Here is an 18793-nt window from a genome sequence, read left to right as displayed (position 1 = left end):
GAGGTGACAATAAATATATATAAACTTTTCGATTTAGAAAAATGAATAGCAGTAATTTTATAACAATGTAAAAATGATATACAAATTTCTTTAAAAACACGTACGGGGACTGTCCGCTCATTTCCCTATGGGAGCATTGCTTTGCTTTGCTTTGCTTGCAACTGAAGGTTCCACCCTTTGGGACTGTTCTTCTTTTACTTTGCCCCCTTCCCAGAATTTCAATTTCCAACGTTATATGTCAGACAACATAGACGGAGAGAGAAGGTTTTTTTTTTTTTAGAGAGAGAGAGAGAGTTGTCTGTGGGTAGTGTGAAGAGTGAACTGTGAAGACGTCTCCCCCGGTTTCTTAGGCAAAGTGCCCATTAGAAAAGAGTACAAAACTGCCAAACCCTCTGCTGCTGCTTGCTGCTTGCTGCTTGCTGCTCAGATCAGATCATCATACCTCTTCGCTGTTCCTTCTCTTTTGGCACTGTCCCTTCGAAAAATATATTTATTGAATATTATTCGTTTACTTTGAATTAGTGAGAATAGTGAGCCGTTTATTGTGAGATTAGTGATTTCATTAAAACCCCACGTTCGTCCAGCCTGTGAAGTATTTCTTGAAAATACAGGAGAACTGATGATCAGCTTTATGCATGTATATATCGGTGGAAAACTATGATATGATACTTTGTGCGGTTTATTTATCCATGCTAAACACCTCATTATAATAGGTGTTGGTCACTGCACGTTTAGTTATAGTCTTACAACAGCAGTAAGTAGAAGAAATAGACGAACTTTGATATGTATAGATATATTACCGACAGTAGCACATTCTCAAATAATGAACTGATGATCATGAGCACATATGTTACGTCTGGGTTGCAAGACCCGGTAAGTCAAGCAAATCTAAATGTAATCAACAAATATCGTGCATGCCGTTCGTGGAATTTGAATGATATATCCTTCTTGCCTCTTTTCAGGATAAACTTAAGAGCTGAGCGGGTCTTGCGTCTCCTGCCAACATGCCTGCGTAGCGTTTCGGTTCCATTTTCTATGATGTTTTCCTTCGGTGACAGCGACCACGATAAGTCCACCGCCGTATCTCGCTGGACAAAAAGATATCGTAAATAACAGCTGCATTTTCCATCGACTTAAATTCAAGTCCATTTTTCCAAACGACACCCCACAGTTTCAGATATTAACTTATACGTGGCCTTTCACTTAGCTACATAATTACATTATATATGTATATTTTTAATTTCAACACTATATGCCCTGATTATAAGGGTCAGCCATAATGTTATATCAATGTTCATATGAAAAAAAACTACGTATGCATTATATATACATATTGGCCAATTTATGCGCCTAGTTCCTCTGTACGACGCATGAATATTTCATTGTTACTTGCTACAAAAGTCAACCCCAACCATGCAGAGGCTGGCCACACCCTGCACATATAAATTAATAATAATAGTAATAATAATAATATGTTATTAAACCAAAAACTGGATATATGAAGGTCAGGCTTCAAATACGGACGTCGATCGTTATCGTCATGGAGACCGATATCGATAGACAAGGTGAGGAACCCGTGTTGGAGAAGGGGAGCACGTGCAGAGCCGATCGAGGGTGACCGGACAGGTCGAGAGCTGATAACTTGCACGTGCCCTGCTTCTCCAACAAGACCTGCTCACCCCCTTCCTCATAATCACTTCTCAAGCTCTCTTCTCTGCTGCATGGAATGGAGAGAGATGATGAAGTTCGAGTTTTGGAGAGCCCGGCTCATGCGTTTATATAATAGAGAAACTTTCAGAGAGAGACACAGAGAGAGAGAGAGAGAGAGAGAGAGAGGGGATTGAGTCTTGGAGTAGGCAAATCTTTGAAGTACCCTAATGGCAATTTATGTGAATGGAATGGGATGGGATGGGATGGGATAGGATGGGAAGAAGATGAGATTAGCTTTAAGTTAAGTTAACCTAAGTCAGTCCTCCACGCCCAGTATTTACTCTCTTCCTCTGAAACCAACTTCAAATCAAAATAATGCAATGCAATGCCGCAGAGAGGAAGAACAGATTCTTCTCTTTCTTCCTTTTTTCTCTTTTCTTTCTTTCCATCCATAGCAGGAGAAGGTATGAGCTTAGGTGAAAGCAAAAGCTATTTTATCTTTTCGCTTTTACCTGTGGTGTGATTGATTACTATGAGAGAGATATATATACGTATTATGTAAAAGATCAACTTTACTGTAATTTACGTAAGCTATAATAATAATAATAATAATATTTAACGCCCGTTCAATCGTATCGTACGTATGTCATGAAAAGAAACCAATGAGTATATTCATCCTTATTCCTTCTGCAACCTTCACGATTAATATATTTTTCATGTGGTTGGGGGGGGGGTGCATGGAAATTAATAGTTTTGGTGCTGCTAATAATGCCTAGCTAGGTACGTAGGGGAGGGAGGGAGGGTTGAGTTGAGTGGAGGCAATGGCGAAGGGGTACGCGAGAGATGAGATGAGATGAGATGAAGAGAGAGAGAAGTACTAAATGAGGTGAGAACTGAAGTGAAAGTATGACATGCTTCATGGGGGCCCACTGAATCTTATTCTTGCCATGTGGGAGAGACTCTTCAGCGGCAGTGGCAGTGGCAGACTGGCAGTGTGTAAGTGCAGTTGCAGTTTTTGATTAACGACCATATTACGTTAGCGTGATGAGCCCCTCCCTCTAGCTTCTGGTTGTGAACAAGACAATATTTTCTGCCGCCACATTCGGGAGTTCATATATACAAAGTTATTCTACGAGCGTGAGTGGTTCGAGCCGTTTATGGCTCGATTAAAATTAGAATTGAGTTATGTTGAGTTTAATTTTATTCTATTTTAACTTTATATATATATATATATATAGGTTATTAATTGGTTATAATAATTGTATTGTTGAATTATGAGAAAAAGTATGAAAAAATAATGAATAGTTTAGAGAAAATAATAATTATATTGTTGAATTATGAAAAAAAAAAAGTAATAAATAGTCGATAGAATTTAGTATTAAAAATTGAATTGAATAATTAAAAAAATTGAAAAAAATAATAATAATTGTGTTGTTAAATTATGAAAAAAATAATCAATAGTTGAATGGTTAAAACATTGAAATAAAAGGGAAAATTAATAATTGTATTGTTGAATTGAAGATAAGTATAGTTAAGTGGAGTAGAGTTAAAAAAAAAACTCTAAAACCAAACATTGCATTATAATTATCTTAAAAGGAGAGTTTCGAGCTTGAGTGGAAAGAAAAGTTGATGATGCAGAGAATTCTACCTTTTAGTGCGTCTATTCGAGTCGAATTAGATTAGTCAAACTCTATTAAATCTATTTTTTTTCCTCCATGGATCCATTGCAAGACTTGATTTCAGGTTTGAATTATGTGAATAAATCTATTAAGCTTTGTAATATCAAGATGTACACCGAAAGCTTTGATATATAATTCTTAAACCTGAGATGAAACGCTATCTCAAGTATATGTGATTAGGATTTGCTAATGCTAATATATTTGTGCTTAGCATTAGTATTCGGCAGATAGTGGTCATAGTTAGTTATACTTGGAGTTAGGTGTCCGATCTCAAGTCTAATGACTATATGCATTAATACGATCTATATAACATTAATTGACATTAGTAAATTACAGTATGAATAGTATCTACACGTCACGTTTGACTACGTATCATATAAGTATCCACATATATGTCATGATAACAGTTATCAGCTAGCATAAGACTCACTACTCCATCTTCATTAGTATCTGTATACTAATCATGGAAACAGACAGAGGTGACGATATATCTGGAGAAATAATGTCCAGTTAAGTCTCCTATAATCGTGAACAGTTTAAAGATATTTTTATTGAATTACTTCGTCACTCATATTCTTACCTCTTAAAAATGAAGCATTCAAAATATCTTAAGGACTTTATTATAATAAACATAGATAATATACGAATAATAAAATAAACTTTATTGTCATAAAAAGAATTATCTAAATACATAAATTAAGTTTTAGGATATATCGCTAACATAATGAACGGCGTGACGTAATTGGCAAAATCATAATACAGAAATAAATTAAACTAATTGAAAGTATTTTGTAACGTAAAAATACTCGTGAACTGTGAGAAGACTTTTTCTTCCGCTGTTCCCAAAGTGGGACAAGGGTTGAAGATGTGGCGTGAATGCGGGGGGGACAAATGCACAGAAGAAAACCGAGCTTGCGTTAAGAGAGAGAGATTTGCAAGTTCATGTTGAGATTGAAAGGAAGGTTGCGTGCAGGGCAGCAAGTGAAGTAATAGTATTGATTAGAAATGCAGAGAGAGAGAGAGAGGGCTGAACTCTGAAGTAAAGTAAAAGTTAGTGCTGGGAAACGGGAGAGCAGAGCAGGGGGAGACTGATGATGTGATTCCCCTTTTTTAGTAGTATTAGTGGTACAGTACCAATTGAAGTTGAAGTGGAAGAATGCTGTCTCGGGGCAATTCTCCCGTCTTGGTGGGAAAATTTATTGGGTTCAGTTCCGTCATAAAATAAACACAGTCGACTATAAAATATAGCATAATAAATTGTAGTTAAGGATTTTACGATATAGTCGACCATGTATACTATATAATTGATTGTGTTTATTTGAGCCCCACGCGATACAGGGCGGGACTGAATAAGTTTGGTGTTCTTGTTTTTGTTTTTACCCTCTGCTCTGGTCTGGTCTGCTCAAATGCTCTGTTTCTGTTCTGTTAATGCTCTGTTTTTTAACTCTGCACTCACTGTTCGTCTGATGGATTATCCACTATCACAGTGATGGATTTGAATCCCCATATTTCATGGTGGTTCTCACTATTTGACCAACTCAAAGCCCATCCTTTTTCCTTTGGGTGTCTTGTGAGCTAACTCATCTTTCTTTCTTTGACATACATTGCGGTCAAATCCTACTCTCAGAATTGATAAACGAAAGAGGAGAAGGTAGTACTTTAAAAAAAAAAAAGTGGGTTTCAGTCTTGTCTTGGGTAAAAAAAAAATCCTTCATACCACGATTTGGACTGTGGATCAAGCATATCACAAGTCTTAGGTGATGCTGCTTGATAATTCCAATCAAGCGTTAAAATTAGATTTTTCAGCACTTAATTCGACTCAATTTATTCAGTAAAAATGTAATAAAATGGCTTGATATATATCAAGTGAAAAATGTATGATATTAAGGGTGTGTTTGCAACTTAATTAATTAAGTACTTAAAAATTAATTACAAGTTAATTATAAGAAAAAAATAAATGTAAGAAAGAGAAAAAAATGAGAGATAAAAGTATAAATTACTTAATCATTAAGTAAAAAAATACTTAATTCATTAAGTAAAAAATTGACTTAATAAAACAAGTCATTTTTCATTTATTGATACTCTTTATCTCTCACAAAAATTTTCTCATCCTTATTCATTCATACTTTTTTCCTATATATTTTTTCCCTTAACTAATTAAGTTTTAAATTTTTAATCACTTAATTTATCAAACACCACCTAACTTCGATTAGTTCAGGTAACCTAGCATATGTTCTTCTTAAACAGAGTATCGAGTTCGTGTCTTGTAAATATATAAAATCCTTAATTGATAGAGTTTTATCTCATAGGGAGTCGACTTAACTTGAAAATGGATAAATTGAGACCTATTGGGCTTCCAAATACGAGGTTACGCACATTGAAAAAAGCCTAGTGATAAAAGTAATGGAGAACTATTTTCTTTAACTTCTTCACTCAATTAATCATTAATAAAAAAAATAATTATAAAAAATCACTCAGGGCCCATTTGGTTCTCGAATTGTTAGAATACAAAAAATATTATATTGTAGGAAAAATAAGCCCGAGAATATCAGATTAAATGAATATGATATTACTGTATTTGGTAAGTTATTATAGTATGGTAATGTAATATTGCTAAGTTTAATATATTAAATAAATCGCTGGGAAAGTAAAATAATTTCACAAATATTCCCCCTATTTGTATGGTTATTATGCCAAAAGTTTATTTTTAATATTATTTAGTATTTTAAATATATTTATATCTGAGTATTTGTTATATGTTTATATTAATATTTATCTAAATATAAATATAATATTTAATATGAATATATAATATAATATATGTATATATATAACAGTGTAATCTCAAAATACCAAATTTGATGTTGGTATTTTCGATATGAACCTTGATATCCGGAAATCCAATTAGACACCTAGCTAATCAAGTTGAGTCGGGTCGGCCCACTAAGGGGTAAAACTCTCCCAACGTGGATTTTTTGCACTCACAAGAACTCGAACTCAGACCATGTACAAATGACGAATCGCTTTAATCAACCCACGTCGGTTGATGTTTGTTATTTTCATATTGCATTATATGGTGCAATCTAATAAGGCCCGGGAATCTCAACCCGAGTTTCCTACCAAATACAAGAAACTCAGGTGTAATCTAAGGGGAATTTTGGATTCCCCTAGATTATACCGAACCAAATGCCCCTCAGTTAATCAGGTAATTTTACAATATATGTAGTAGTATACTTATGCATTTCTAATTACAGAACAGTGCCACTTTATTTATGTTCGAAATCACGAACCTTTCTTTGAAATTAGAGAGAGGGAGATGGTAAGATCGAAGTAGGGGGCGAGCGTCGGCGGTGGTTAGGGCACTTGATGAGTTCACCGACGACCTCAAAGGCCATCGATGACCTAGTCACGGTGGAGGGCCCGGTGTCTATCTTGCCCTTTCTCTTCTTTTGATTTTGAAGAAAGAGGATATGCAACTCCGCAGGTGATGATGGCTCCGATGCCGCTTCCATATCCAATTGCTCTGGTTTCTACTTGGCCAAAAGTGAAAGAAACGAAAAGTATGGGGCTATCAAGTATATATAAAGGACGCTTTTATTTTTGAAGGATCATTAAAGAAGTTTTACTTAATATGTTTTAAGCATTTGTTTTTGTAAGCACCTAAACTATATATAAGTCCTAAGTTTTTACCACTTATAATTAAGTTCAAATGGATACATTCGTGGATTAGATTAGACCATATTGAATGGAATATTAACATGCAGTCGTATGATTTAATGTTTATGATTAAGATATTTTAGAGACGTAGATCCCATAATAAAAAATTAATAGAAAAATCATGGATTTATAAAAATAATTGGGCTCGCCATCTTATCATATTGAACTTTTGGATTGAAGATGCATCGAATCGTTTATAGGACCAACGGAAATTTTAAATGATATTAGAGTAGGTTATGTATCCGAGAGGTCATGTGGGCTCATACCACGCGCAGACCTAGTGTTGAGAGTAGAAAAGTGCACCTCAAGTTAGTCCCCACTCGCCTGAGCATAGAAACGTGAAAAAGGATCATGAGATACCATATAAGTGTGAGTGTTGAAAGTTAGAAATTCTACAATGAAATATCAATGAAAAAACTATTGGTTCATAAGATGGTTGGGCTCACCATCCTATCATTTCGAGTTTTTGGATTTGAAATGAGTCAAATCGCTCGTTAACCCAATAGAAAATTCCCCGATGTTGTCAACATTTTGTCCAGAAATTAAAGAAAAAAAGATATTCACTTTTAAGTTCATGGAAGGTTGCAATATCATTCTAAGAGCATCAGGGCTAAAAGAAAGCACCGGAGCTAAAATAAAATCAGTTTTCGCAACCGGTTAAAGATATTCCATGATCTCATAAAAAGCATATTGAAAGAGCATTAGTAAAACAATTACTTAAGGACGTGGATAAGAGTTGGGATCTCGTAGACTTTCGAATATCAGAGGTGCAGAGTGAGAATAGAATATTTTGGGAGATTAGCGTATTGTCCAAAACAAAGGCCAATATTCAAACCCGCCCGGTTTTGACTGGCTCCCCCATGATCTGGGCCGGGTACACCTGGCGGCCGGCCCATATTAAATTGCGAAGCTCCCCTTCCATTTTCTCCATATCTAATGCCAGAATGTGCCCATGAATCGGGGGGTCAATTTTTGAAGGAAAAATTACATAAATAATTGGTATCGGAGTGCTTCTTCACGTGAACCTGCACCTTGCAGGATATTCTGTAACTAAAATAACATTTCATGTTCCACGTGCAAAGCTTCCTTCTTATCTCTTTTGCGTAATTCTCGCAAGTACTCGAATATATATAGTGCGAGAGATTACTTCCGTTGTGAATAAATGGCCCACTGGCAATGCCTTTTGGCATATGGACAACTTTAACATATCCATCCGGGCTCGACTGAGCACGATACAGTTAATCTAGCTAATAGTATAATTCCTATCACATGTGTCTCGTTGCTTTGGTCCATCTGCTCCATCAGCATCGTTCTCTCGAAGCATCGAGAGGGAAAATCAGGAGCGAATTGAAAGGCTCGTGATTGGAGTTTAAGCCCCGCCAATGATCACGAGGATTCCACTTATTTAATTTCGTATCGACCAGGTTACCTAAGCATTACGTTGACTTGATTTCATTTAAAAAATGACACGAGGTGGAGATGACATATTGACCGTTTTGCCACGCCTGTAAAATCTCCCCGTCTCTAGAGATTTCCCGCCCCGCGGACCGGAAAATATCGCCCGGGGCACTTTGGATAAGCCGAGGACATTTTTGTACTTTTGACATAACGGAGGGTCCATCTCACCCTCCACGTGTCACGCCTCTCCCGACAATCAGCCAAAGCTCATCCCCGACTCGCTGGGGCCCACCTCTCCCCCATACTAATCTTATCCACATGCCACTTCACCCACTGGATCCATCGAGCGGATCAGAATCGACGGCTGCTGATCCCCCTCCGTGCCCCCTGAACCGTTCGACCTTTAACGCCCGCCCGTCCATAAATCTCCTTCGCTGGCTTTGTCTCTTGTTCCTAACTGCTCGGACAGAGCGAGTCGTCGTTGAGCTGTGGAATCCTACTCCGGCTTCCTCTCGCGCCTGTACCATGGGCCTCCTGGACCATCTCTGGGACGACACCGTCGCCGGTCCCCCGCCGGAGACGGGCCTCGGGAAGCTCCGTAAATTGAAAAGCTTCGGCTCCGGAGCCAACTCCGGCAAGGGTATGCCGGATCTCTGAACTGAAATTGATTCGGTTGCATTAACGGCTACAATATTGAACTGAAATTGATTGTTGATCATCTAACTGAACTGAATCGCCGTCTTGTCATACAACTGAAACCACGACACGCTAACGGACCTTATATCTATCACCGTGTTAGAAGGACACTATTAACTAAACCTCATCGTACACTCGCAATAATCGGTGTACTGGTAATTTCTAATTATTCTTTCATTAGATATATGTTCGTATTTTATCTCACTGGTTGATCTTGATATTTGTGGCGTTTGATCAGAGTCGAACCCCAATGAAGCAGTGAAGATCTCGCGGAGCATTACCATAGTCAAACCGCCGGGGTACCAGCCTGGTTCGACTCCGGCGTCTCCTGCTGGCTCAACTCCTCCGGTATCTCCTTTCTCTGGTGGTAAGTTTCTGAGCTTCGTCTTCTCCGAAGCTTACTTCTCAACTTCGGCATATGTCCGAGAGACGAAGAGTGCATGTACAATTATATGTTACCGATTGTTCTTTTGAGTGTCGTTCATGATTTAATGCACAATTTCGTAGTTCGGAAACTCTGACCGATCCATTCTAGACACAGTTGATTAAGGATTTCCATTTGATGGTTCGGTATTGTTAGAGAAAATTCGGAGGACTATTTTGGACTCAAATTTATCCGTAATTCAAATAAGTCAATGAGTTGCTAGGCTATTATCTCTTGTAAATTTATAAAAAAAATTTTAATTTTTTTTATGTGGAATTACCTTCAACATTCGTTCTCATTATTCTCCATATAGGAGAGAAATCGTCTTAACAATTCATTTCCTTCTCGACTATGTGGAGGACTTCGAGCCGACTTTCACTTTCGGACTCGGATACTAATTGTTAGGCCCTTCACTAGTCACGAGTTTCACATTCGGGTTTTGGTGCAGTGTGAATTTCCACACATAGCATGTGCACTTTCACAGAATCGTTACATGGGTTCTGATTTCATTTGTTATGAAAAATTCATAGGCCTACTTCAGATTCAGGCCCATTCGTAACTCAAAAGTTTAAATCAATGAGTTGATAGGCCATTATCTCTTATAAATCTATGAATTTTTTCATGTGAGATTACCTTCAACATTCGCTCTCACCATTCTCTATATAGGAGGGAAACCATCTGAATATTAAAGTATCTCTGCCACCTTTTGTTAAGATAGATAAAATATGGCAGGAAGTTATACGTGTGATGTTGAAATGTGATGGGTCGGGCATTATTATCCCCCTGCAATCGATCGTGTCGATGTCAAAATGGATACATGATAAAGCAAATTCGTTTGAGGTTGGGGTACTAAAATTGGAAGATTGCATAGCCTTGGAAAATGACATTTGTGGCCAATATATATCTGACATCCATTCCCGCATGGCTCTTTCTTTCGTGAAAGCTACACTCGGTACATAACAGCACGGGCACCTTGGCTTAGCAATCTACCGAGGATGACCAGTTCATGCATGAATGAGTTATAGATTCTAGTATGGTACGTCCACTACGGATGCTTATTTATATTCATAATTGAATGGATTGCGGCACATAGAGACAGCTAGCTAGTAATCTTCTAGTTCAGTGCATGCTCTGTTGATGCCTCTTAATTACGGGCGTGCTGCATCATAGTTGGGCTGTTCTTTGTACGGCATGCTGCTGAACTTGTCAAATTGATACCAATTATTGGTTTGCTCACGCTGTTGATCTCGATGAATAGGTTCGGGCAGTTTGACTCGGTTCCGGAGGAGATCGACCTCAGATGCATACGAGAAGACCAGGGAGATCATCCCCAGGAGTCCCTTTGACATATGAGAGACAAGACAAGATATATCTAGCTAACCGCTTACTGGCCACGAGAAACCTTAGGATGATCCCGCCCCCAGGACGACGTATGAAGCTATCATGTCGTGCAACTAGTTCTTGTAATTCTGTGTATGCACCTAGTTAGTACGTATGCCAGCTAGCGACCGGTGTGTATAAGTGATCAAGGGTTGTGTCATGTGAATAGTATTGTACCTCTCCCGCTCTTCGACTTCCGTTTACTATGAAAAAGTTTCTCTCTTGTCAAGATGTATGGACGTTCCTATAACTGTATCGAGTTTTCTTACGATCGTTGCATCATATCTCAGTCATGAGATGAGACGGGACATAATGAGCGAAACAGCAGATGAAGTAAAGGCTAAAGTCGACATTATATTAGCCATAACCATATTCGCAATCAATGTTAACAAGGGACCTCCTCCTCACTCACTATATTATAACGTTTTTGCCTCATAGGAGGGACCTAAAATTTCGAGTAAGAGGTGGGTAAGATCTCCTTTTCGGTGGGATGGTGGGTAATTTTCTTTAAACAAAAAAGGGTGATTGATGAGAAGAACCGGTAAAGTTGGAATATATGCAACCGAGTACAGTGAGAACAAAAGGTTAGGACGTTTGGATTTGACTATTGTGGTGGAGAAAACTTATGCAGTGAGAATTTTATTTTCGGTGAATCGATTCGACTCGATTAAAATAATCGGGAGTCTATTGAGCTTATTGGGGTTCCGAATATTAAGTGCACACTAACAAAATAAAATAAAATAAAAGATCAGGACGATCGAACTACGCCTCTGCCCTCCACTTGGTCCATCCTATCTCGGGGAACCGTAGGGGTGACAATTCGTGTCATGTCGTGTTTATACGTGTCGTGTCTAAACGGATTTGTGTCATTGAAGTCATAATTCGTACACGACACGATTATTAAACGGGTCAGGTTTTGAAAATTCATACACTACACGTTTATATTTGTGTCAATCTGTTTAGACACGTTTAAACCTGTTTATCGAAACGTGTCATAATAGGTACACGTATACACGACATGATTATAGACGTTATCCGGACACGTTAACACAACTTGTTTATCCGATCAACTCAGTTACCCGGATACATTAACACGATATGTTTACATTAACTCGTTTTCCCCAACACGTTAACACGACATGTGTTGGATTTGGTGAAAGAAAGGAAAGGAAATTAGGTTAGGGACTTAGGAAGTTAGGATTACATAAGGATATTTTGGTAAATTCAAATACATAAACGGGTTAACGGGTTACATGATTATAGTAACACGATTAAACTTGTCTAAATAAACAGGTTTAATAGTGTATAATCGGGTTACACGGGTTCAACTCGATAAGATACGCTTATTAACCGTGTTTAAACGGGTTGGACTCATTTAGACCGATTATCAAAAATGTTCAACCAAAACCCGTTTAATTCCGTGTCGTGTTATCGTGTCGCGTGAAATATTGTCAGCCCTAGGAGAACCTATGATGCATTGTTGCCTCTGAATGGGCTGGGCTTGGACTTCGCTACACTATTCACAACAATGGGCCAACAGTTGGCCCAATTGTTCGGTCGGCCCATCTGTTCATTGACTTTCGGAACGTTTGTCCGCAGCATAGAGTGCGCTTCGAGAGGGGGCTCCCCGAAGCTCGAAGCTTTTGGTTCCAGTCAAGTCTGCGAGTTGAGCAAACAATGAGCATCTCTCTCCCACGGAGCCGGAAGATGCAGAGATCCCGTAGAAAGAACTTCCGGGTCGCATCACCTCTGCTTGTCGCCAGTCTGCTGCTACTCTTTTCTCCTGGTAAATCCCGTTTCCATGTTTGGGCAGCCATTTCAGCCTCTTGTTGTTACCGCCGTGCGGGTTTATTGCCTGTCAATCCAATCGTTTGTTGCTGTCTTCGAAAACCCGTAATTTTTTCTTGATACTTGGTTACGAATTTGCACAAACCATCGGTCTTTTCATTCATGGAGAGCTTGCAGCTCTGCGAATCTTTCAACACCCGAATGTGTTCATTGATCGTCTGCTAATGAAGCCAAAAAATTAATCTGCCTTTCCCCCCGTTTGGAGCTATAAAAGTTATATTTTAGATATCTGAGTCGGGTTATTGAAATGATAAAGCGTGTATGGTAGCAGAGGTTGAGTTCTTGATGGCCGAATCATTCTGCTCACATGTATTATGCCACGCCTGTCCTTACTCTTCTGCTCATTTATGCTTTTATTTTTGGATGCAGCAAAAGCTGAAGAAGTTTGTGTTTCGAAAGGGGGTCGGTTCCCGCCGTACTCATCCGAAGGGAGGCCTCCTAGAAAGGTGAGCAAAGGGCCCAAGGACTTGACCCTTTGCAGGGTGTTCCGCAGAAAGACCTGCTGTGATGTGGCGCAGACTCATGCTGCCTTAGTGACCGTTAGAAAGCTTGCTTTAACAGGAGATGCCACCGATGAGTGCGTGCAGTTGTGGGAGTTGTTAGAATGCTCCATCTGCGACCCTCGTGTTGGGGTTCAGCCCGGGCCTCCCCGCATTTGTGCCTCCTTCTGTGATAGAGTTTTCCAGGCGTGCTCTTCGGCTTACTTCTCTACAGATGCTATAACCCAGGTGAGCCCCAAATTTCTTCTTGGCTTTTCTGTATTTTTATTGTTAAGCCTGTGCTAAGTTCCGGATTCTGGATTGATGGAGCCAAAGTTGTGGAGGGTAAAATTATGGGGCAACCTTAAACCATGTTGAAGTTGAAGCTTGGCTGAAAATATAGGGAGAATCTCCTCAGTGTTCTGAAAGACGGAGACGCTACCCTCCTGTGGCTATATTGCTGCCTGTAATGAGCATCGGGTGGTTACTCTTTAATTTTATCTCTGTATCAAATTCACCATATCTGATTTTAAAGGATACTTTCTTAAATTGGTGCCTGTTATCTTTGAGTTATACTACTGGAGCATAATAGGATCCACATGCATCATGCATGTGCTATGCTGTTCACTCAGTCATTCACGAAAATCATGCGTTTTCAGGAAACTAATATGTTATTTCCTTTTTTCTTTTGGCCGTTCTTTGTCTTTTTAGATTGATCTATTCATGATACAACGTTTTTTTTTTTTTTTAATATTCTCTCCCAAGCATGACATTGATGGAATGCTCTGTGTGGAATATGAGTAGGTTTTGGCACCATGTGGAACAACTGAAATAATATGTGCAAGGGCAACGGAATGGGTCTCCAATGGCACAGACCTGTGTCAAGCTGCAGGCTTTGCTGTAAAAGTGCCACTATACCCCGGCGAAGAAGAGACTTCTTGCTATGGTAGTAAAGCTAGTCTGGACTCAATAGCTGATTCATGGAATTCCAATTCTGATGTTCCTGAAAAACTCGAGAAAGAGGCAGTTTTAGGAGATTTCATGCAGCAGATGAAGGAGATGCCATTAAGGAAAAAGGTTTTCTGGGCAGTGGGAGGGATGGTTCTTACTGCAGGACTGCTGGTCATAAGGTGAGTAAAATATAGCAGGTTATTGTTGCATTTTGTGGGATAAGATTGTATTGCTTGGTTTCAGTGTTGATGGTTTTGTCTTTTCGGTTCATTGACGAGCAGCTCTTTTATGTCAAAGCACTGATTGCCACTGAACTAAAGCTTTAGTGGAATATGTGATAAATGCTGAGTAAATGTGTAGATGTTATAGAATGTACTAGACCAGTTTATTATCATAGTAAGTGCTTTTACCTTCTAGAATGTGAAAATGTATCGGTACCAGTCTTGTTGCTCCTCAAAGCATCACTATGTAAGTTCATTCAACTTACCTGGGAGGGAGTGGGTACTTCGCTTTAGGATTGAGTTAACAGCAGTTCCTGGAATCTTGGTTTTAGCTGGAAAATATGTCAGTGACATCGGTAAATTTCTTAAAAAAATTTGAGGAAATGAAGTTTCACAATTTCTCCCTTCTTGTTGGGCTAAAATTCTCCGAATTTCTGGGAATTTATCTGCAGAAGCTCTGTTGAATTTTTGCTGTCTTTGAGAATGACCAATAAATTGGTGTAATTTGCTGGAATTCCCATTTTTTTTTTTATATCACTCCCTTTTTAATACACTATCTCTTCTGCAGCAAAAGAAAGGGCCATAGCCAGCGGAAGAGGTTGGTGGCTATTCAACAAGCTGCACGGAAAATGGACTCCCAGAAATCTGGCAGTTCAGCAAAATGGAAAGGGAAAGGAAGACGCCTTACTGATTAACTTTTTGTACATTGCCCCACTGATTGGTTTCTTTTAGAGGTGAGATGATCTCAGTTCAGTCTCTCATGAGAACTCGTGAGATATCGAGTTTATCGAACTCTTACTTACAAGTTGTGCAGGAGAACCTGGAAAAGTCTATGAGCTATCCAACATTGAATTTCATGCATCAGATTTCTTCAATATCAAAAGTCATTCGTAAGATTACGGTCCTAAGGTGACCTCATTCTTATATTTCAGGTGTAGAGCTGGTCCTGGATGCTGATAAGAGAAGAACCTGTTGGTGTCAATGTATGTGGAATTGTAATTCTGTTCCAATGGATGAATGAGTACAGGTCTTTTGGTGCCTCTATCCTCGTATTTCCTTGGGAAAGGGTGACTATCGTGAGTGAAACAGCTCTTATAGGTAGAATCGATCCTCTTCTCTCGACTTTTCAAGTAGATGTATGATCTGATGATCAATCCAAGTTCAATGCATTGCATATGCCTGTGAAGGATACCATATATAATCAATACTCCCACAGGATCTTTCTGAGTCGGTCATTGGATGGGTTTTTCAACAATGTAATGCCGATGTTTTCTTTACAGTGCTTCCCTGAACTCGAAAGTGACCACCTTTGCTGGTGGTTCTCCGATTTATCAACAACAAAGCTTGTTGTATTCAGATAAGAAAACTGTTTTCTGTTCCTGGTAGATGTGGAAAGATAAGAATCGGAAACTGTTTTCTTTTCCTGGTAGATGTGGAAAGATAAGCATTAAGAGCAGTCTTCCAGCAGAAGCCAACAAAGATGATCATTGATTTGCTGATTGTAGCCTTTTTTGGGTTTAGTCTTCCTTCAAAGCAAAGGTCTCTTTGCTGTTTGACAACGTTAACAAGACAAAGCAACAACTAGAATTCACTCAAGAAAAAGAAGCCAAAGCTAAAAACACTTTAAACTACAGACATTCTCAACAAAGAGTCAATCGATTGAGACATCGATGTTATCTTCTGTTGATCCAACCCCCGATTCTGCAGTGTTATTGCAGTATCTACCAAGTGCATAACTTACATCAAAAAATGAAGAAAAGCCTGAGGCCTCGTCTAACGACAATGGCATACCAAAGTGTAATCTTCGAGTGACCTAGCTCGGGTTTTTCCCAGTTTGATTTAGAAAATCCCGGTTGGGGATTAGATGTTTCCTGATATTGGGGGCTGATCAATGGAGAATGAAGTTAAGGAACCATTTCAAGAATAACATACAAAAAGAGGAATTGGACAAGGGGTTAATAGGAAAAAGGATTTACCTTATCGATTGTCCCTCTCGATGAACTAGAAGAGCTGCAGCTGCCTGTTGGCCCTCTCCTGTCTGCCGGTTTCAGAATCTCGAACGAGCACACCAAGTTCGCATCGACACTCAACAGTGCACCGGCATTGTCGAACTCCCCTCCGTAGTTTGGGGCTGAGAATATCGTCACCAACCTCCGTTTAGCAAAAAACTCGTACCCATCTTCCACCACCTTTTATATCCAATATATAGAAAGAAAATTTGTACCGTTAGGATCGGTCACCAAATCATATGACCTGCAACTGCCATGACAGTTGGTGATGGAAATTTCTCACCTGATGGCCCCGACAGATGAGATCGAGGTCGTTCTTGTCCAAGAACTCGACAATCCTATCTGCTCCAAACACGCATGAAATGTCCCGATCACTGTCTGCCCATCCGTTTATCTTTGGTTCGGGGTCGGACCAGAGAAGATCGCACAAGAGCCCACTGTCAGGAACATCGGTCGGCCTCTGGATTTCCCTTATCTGGTCCAAACTGTGCAGCTCGGGAGACAGCCCGCCATGCATGCAGAGTATCTTGTCGTCGATGATCGCAGCCACGGGGAGGCAGTTGAAGCAGTCGGTGAATATCTTCCACAGCCTGACATTGAATCTCCGCTTGCACTCGTCATAGAACCCGTAAATCCGATTAATCTTCGCATCTTCGTGGTTGCCCCGCAGGAGGAAGATCCTGTCGGGGTACCGGATCTTGTATGCGAGGAGCAGGCATATCGTCTCCAAGCTCTGCCTCCCGCGATCAACGTAGTCGCCGAGGAAGAGGTAGCTCGTCGAGGGAGGGTAACCGCCGCGGTCGAACAGCCGGAGCAGGTCTTGGTACTGTCCATGTACGTCACCGCAGATTCTGATGGGGACGCGAAGGCAGAGGAGGTTTGGCTCCGAGAGGAAGATTTGGCGGGAGTTGACACAGAGCTGCCGGACCTCCGACTCGGAGAGCTGAACCTGCTTCCCTCCACCTTCCCTGCCTTCAAGCAGCCTCCTTATGATATCATCCAAAATACCCTTCTCCATCATCCCTTCTATCGTCAGCTTCATCATCTTTGCTACTCCTCCCCTCTTTTATCCCCAGCTAGTTTAGATAGAGCGACAGACAGAGAGACAAAGAGGAATACGAGGATTCAAAGTATGAAGATGCTGATACTCTGTCAGAGTTTATGCTAACCCCACTGCAAGAGAGAAACGGGGGCGTGTGCTCAAGTACTTGGACGCCATTGATGAAAGCTTTGGAATTGGAACCCAGAATATATAAAAGTACATCACCTGAAGATTGAGAGACAGACAGACACATACAGACAGAAGTAGAAAAGAGATGAGATGAACAATGGGGTATTGTGAGATCTTTAATTAATTGATTAAGGTTTTAAAGTATGGATTTTCTATAAGTTAAAGCGATATTTATATGCAAGGATGAATGTACTCTACCAATAAAATAAAAAAGGTACTCTAACGAAGTGTAATGCAAGAAGACTATATACTCATTGCGTTGAGAAAATATTAGGTGGGACTAATAATTCGAGATGGTACGTGTTAATTCCAATCAAATGCAAAGAAAATTATAAAAGAAGAAAATGTGGCGGGTTCCATAGGATAACATGTCCGATATTTAATGGGAAGATTCATACCACAGTGTGTGTTAGTCTCACTTATTATTTTCTCCACTGCAATTGCTTTGGCGCGTTGCATGAACCACAAAAGGTGCACTAATACCCCTCACTTTCTTAATTCAATTAGTCAATAATAATCAATTGAGAAGGGTAATTAACCAAAAGTGGTTCTTGATCATCTCCTCTTTCTTTTACCTCTAATAAGTCTAAACGATGGACTTGACATGGGCAAAACAAAGTGTGATTTTTGATGATCTAACAACATGTTTGGTAAGTACGTATCAATGGATTCGATCGACCGAAAATGTTTCTTTTCCATTCATATCGTACAAATGTGCAATGAGGACAGTGTTGCCAGTGATAAAATACATCCCTTCAAAATTAGGGTCGGGGATCGAGTTTCATTCTCAGTTATATGACCTTCAACAAAAACATATACGCATTCTTTACATGCATTGCAAGTTATGTCAAAAGTCACAAGAGCGGTAAGCAAAGCAATCTCTTGATAGGTAGACGGATCTGTGTTTTTTTTTAAGTATTTGAGTTTGATTCTCATTGATACAAATCGATTCATATGTATATTCTCCTTCTTCTTCTTCTTCTTTTTTTTTTCATCTATTGTGGGTGCGACAGTCATATAGTAGTACTTCTTATGTGCGTGCCATGATTGTGTAATAAGAGTTGCTTCAATTAGGATCATACACAAATGTAGATTCGAATCCAAGGAGAT

The 18793-nt window shown here is 39.5% G+C and overlaps 3 protein-coding genes across 3 annotated transcripts; 2 read left to right on the top strand and 1 right to left on the bottom strand.

The window, feature by feature from the left end:
• Positions 1-8846: 8846 nt before the first annotated feature.
• Positions 8847-11194, top strand: LOC116193161 (dormancy-associated protein homolog 3-like). The gene is made up of 3 exons (XM_031521950.1): positions 8847-9084; positions 9379-9507; positions 10823-11194. Exons 1-3 carry the CDS (start codon positions 8970-8972, stop codon positions 10915-10917), a joined length of 339 nt encoding a protein of 112 aa, XP_031377810.1. The 5' UTR covers positions 8847-8969; the 3' UTR covers positions 10918-11194.
• Positions 11195-12546: 1352 nt separating this feature from the next.
• LOC116214727 lies at positions 12547-15735 on the top strand. Its single transcript, XM_031550166.1, has 5 exons — positions 12547-12730; positions 13162-13520; positions 14076-14401; positions 15012-15177; positions 15376-15735. Exons 1-4 carry the CDS (start codon positions 12622-12624, stop codon positions 15136-15138), a joined length of 921 nt encoding a protein of 306 aa, XP_031406026.1. The 5' UTR covers positions 12547-12621; the 3' UTR covers positions 15139-15177; positions 15376-15735.
• Positions 15736-15902: 167 nt separating this feature from the next.
• On the bottom strand, positions 15903-17898 carry LOC116214718 (serine/threonine-protein phosphatase PP1-like). The gene is made up of 3 exons (XM_031550154.1): positions 16736-17898; positions 16420-16632; positions 15903-16327 (listed from the first exon to the last, which is right to left on the bottom strand). Exons 1-3 carry the CDS (start codon positions 17495-17497, stop codon positions 16304-16306), a joined length of 999 nt encoding a protein of 332 aa, XP_031406014.1. The 5' UTR covers positions 17498-17898; the 3' UTR covers positions 15903-16303.
• Between the last annotated feature and the right edge of the window lie 895 nt (positions 17899-18793).

The sequence above is a fragment of the Punica granatum genome, chromosome 1 (assembly GCF_007655135.1).
Source record: "Punica granatum isolate Tunisia-2019 chromosome 1, ASM765513v2, whole genome shotgun sequence".
Taxonomy (NCBI): domain Eukaryota; kingdom Viridiplantae; phylum Streptophyta; class Magnoliopsida; order Myrtales; family Lythraceae; genus Punica; species Punica granatum.
Note: the sequence above shows the minus strand (reverse complement) of the source record. Positions and strands in the feature narration are given on the sequence as shown.

Bases quoted from the DNA above. Each gene is read 5' to 3' on its own strand.
- LOC116193161 (XM_031521950.1), top strand. From the start codon at position 8,970: ATGGGCCTCCTGGACCATCTCTGGGACGACACCGTCGCCGGTCCCCCG. The intron at 9,085-9,378 runs GTATGCCGGATC...GCGTTTGATCAG, and splicing joins CGGAGCCAACTCCGGCAAGG to AGTCGAACCCCAATGAAGCA. The intron at 9,508-10,822 runs GTAAGTTTCTGA...CTCGATGAATAG, and splicing joins GGTATCTCCTTTCTCTGGTG to GTTCGGGCAGTTTGACTCGG.
- LOC116214727 (XM_031550166.1), top strand. From the start codon at position 12,622: ATGAGCATCTCTCTCCCACGGAGCCGGAAGATGCAGAGATCCCGTAGA. The intron at 13,521-14,075 runs GTGAGCCCCAAA...GAATATGAGTAG, and splicing joins CTACAGATGCTATAACCCAG to GTTTTGGCACCATGTGGAAC. The intron at 14,402-15,011 runs GTGAGTAAAATA...TCTCTTCTGCAG, and splicing joins GCAGGACTGCTGGTCATAAG to CAAAAGAAAGGGCCATAGCC.
- LOC116214718 (XM_031550154.1), bottom strand. From the start codon at position 17,497: ATGATGAAGCTGACGATAGAAGGGATGATGGAGAAGGGTATTTTGGAT. The intron at 16,633-16,735 runs GTGAGAAATTTC...TGGATATAAAAG, and splicing joins TCATCTGTCGGGGCCATCAG to GTGGTGGAAGATGGGTACGA. The intron at 16,328-16,419 runs GTAAATCCTTTT...TCCATTGATCAG, and splicing joins CGAGAGGGACAATCGATAAG to CCCCCAATATCAGGAAACAT.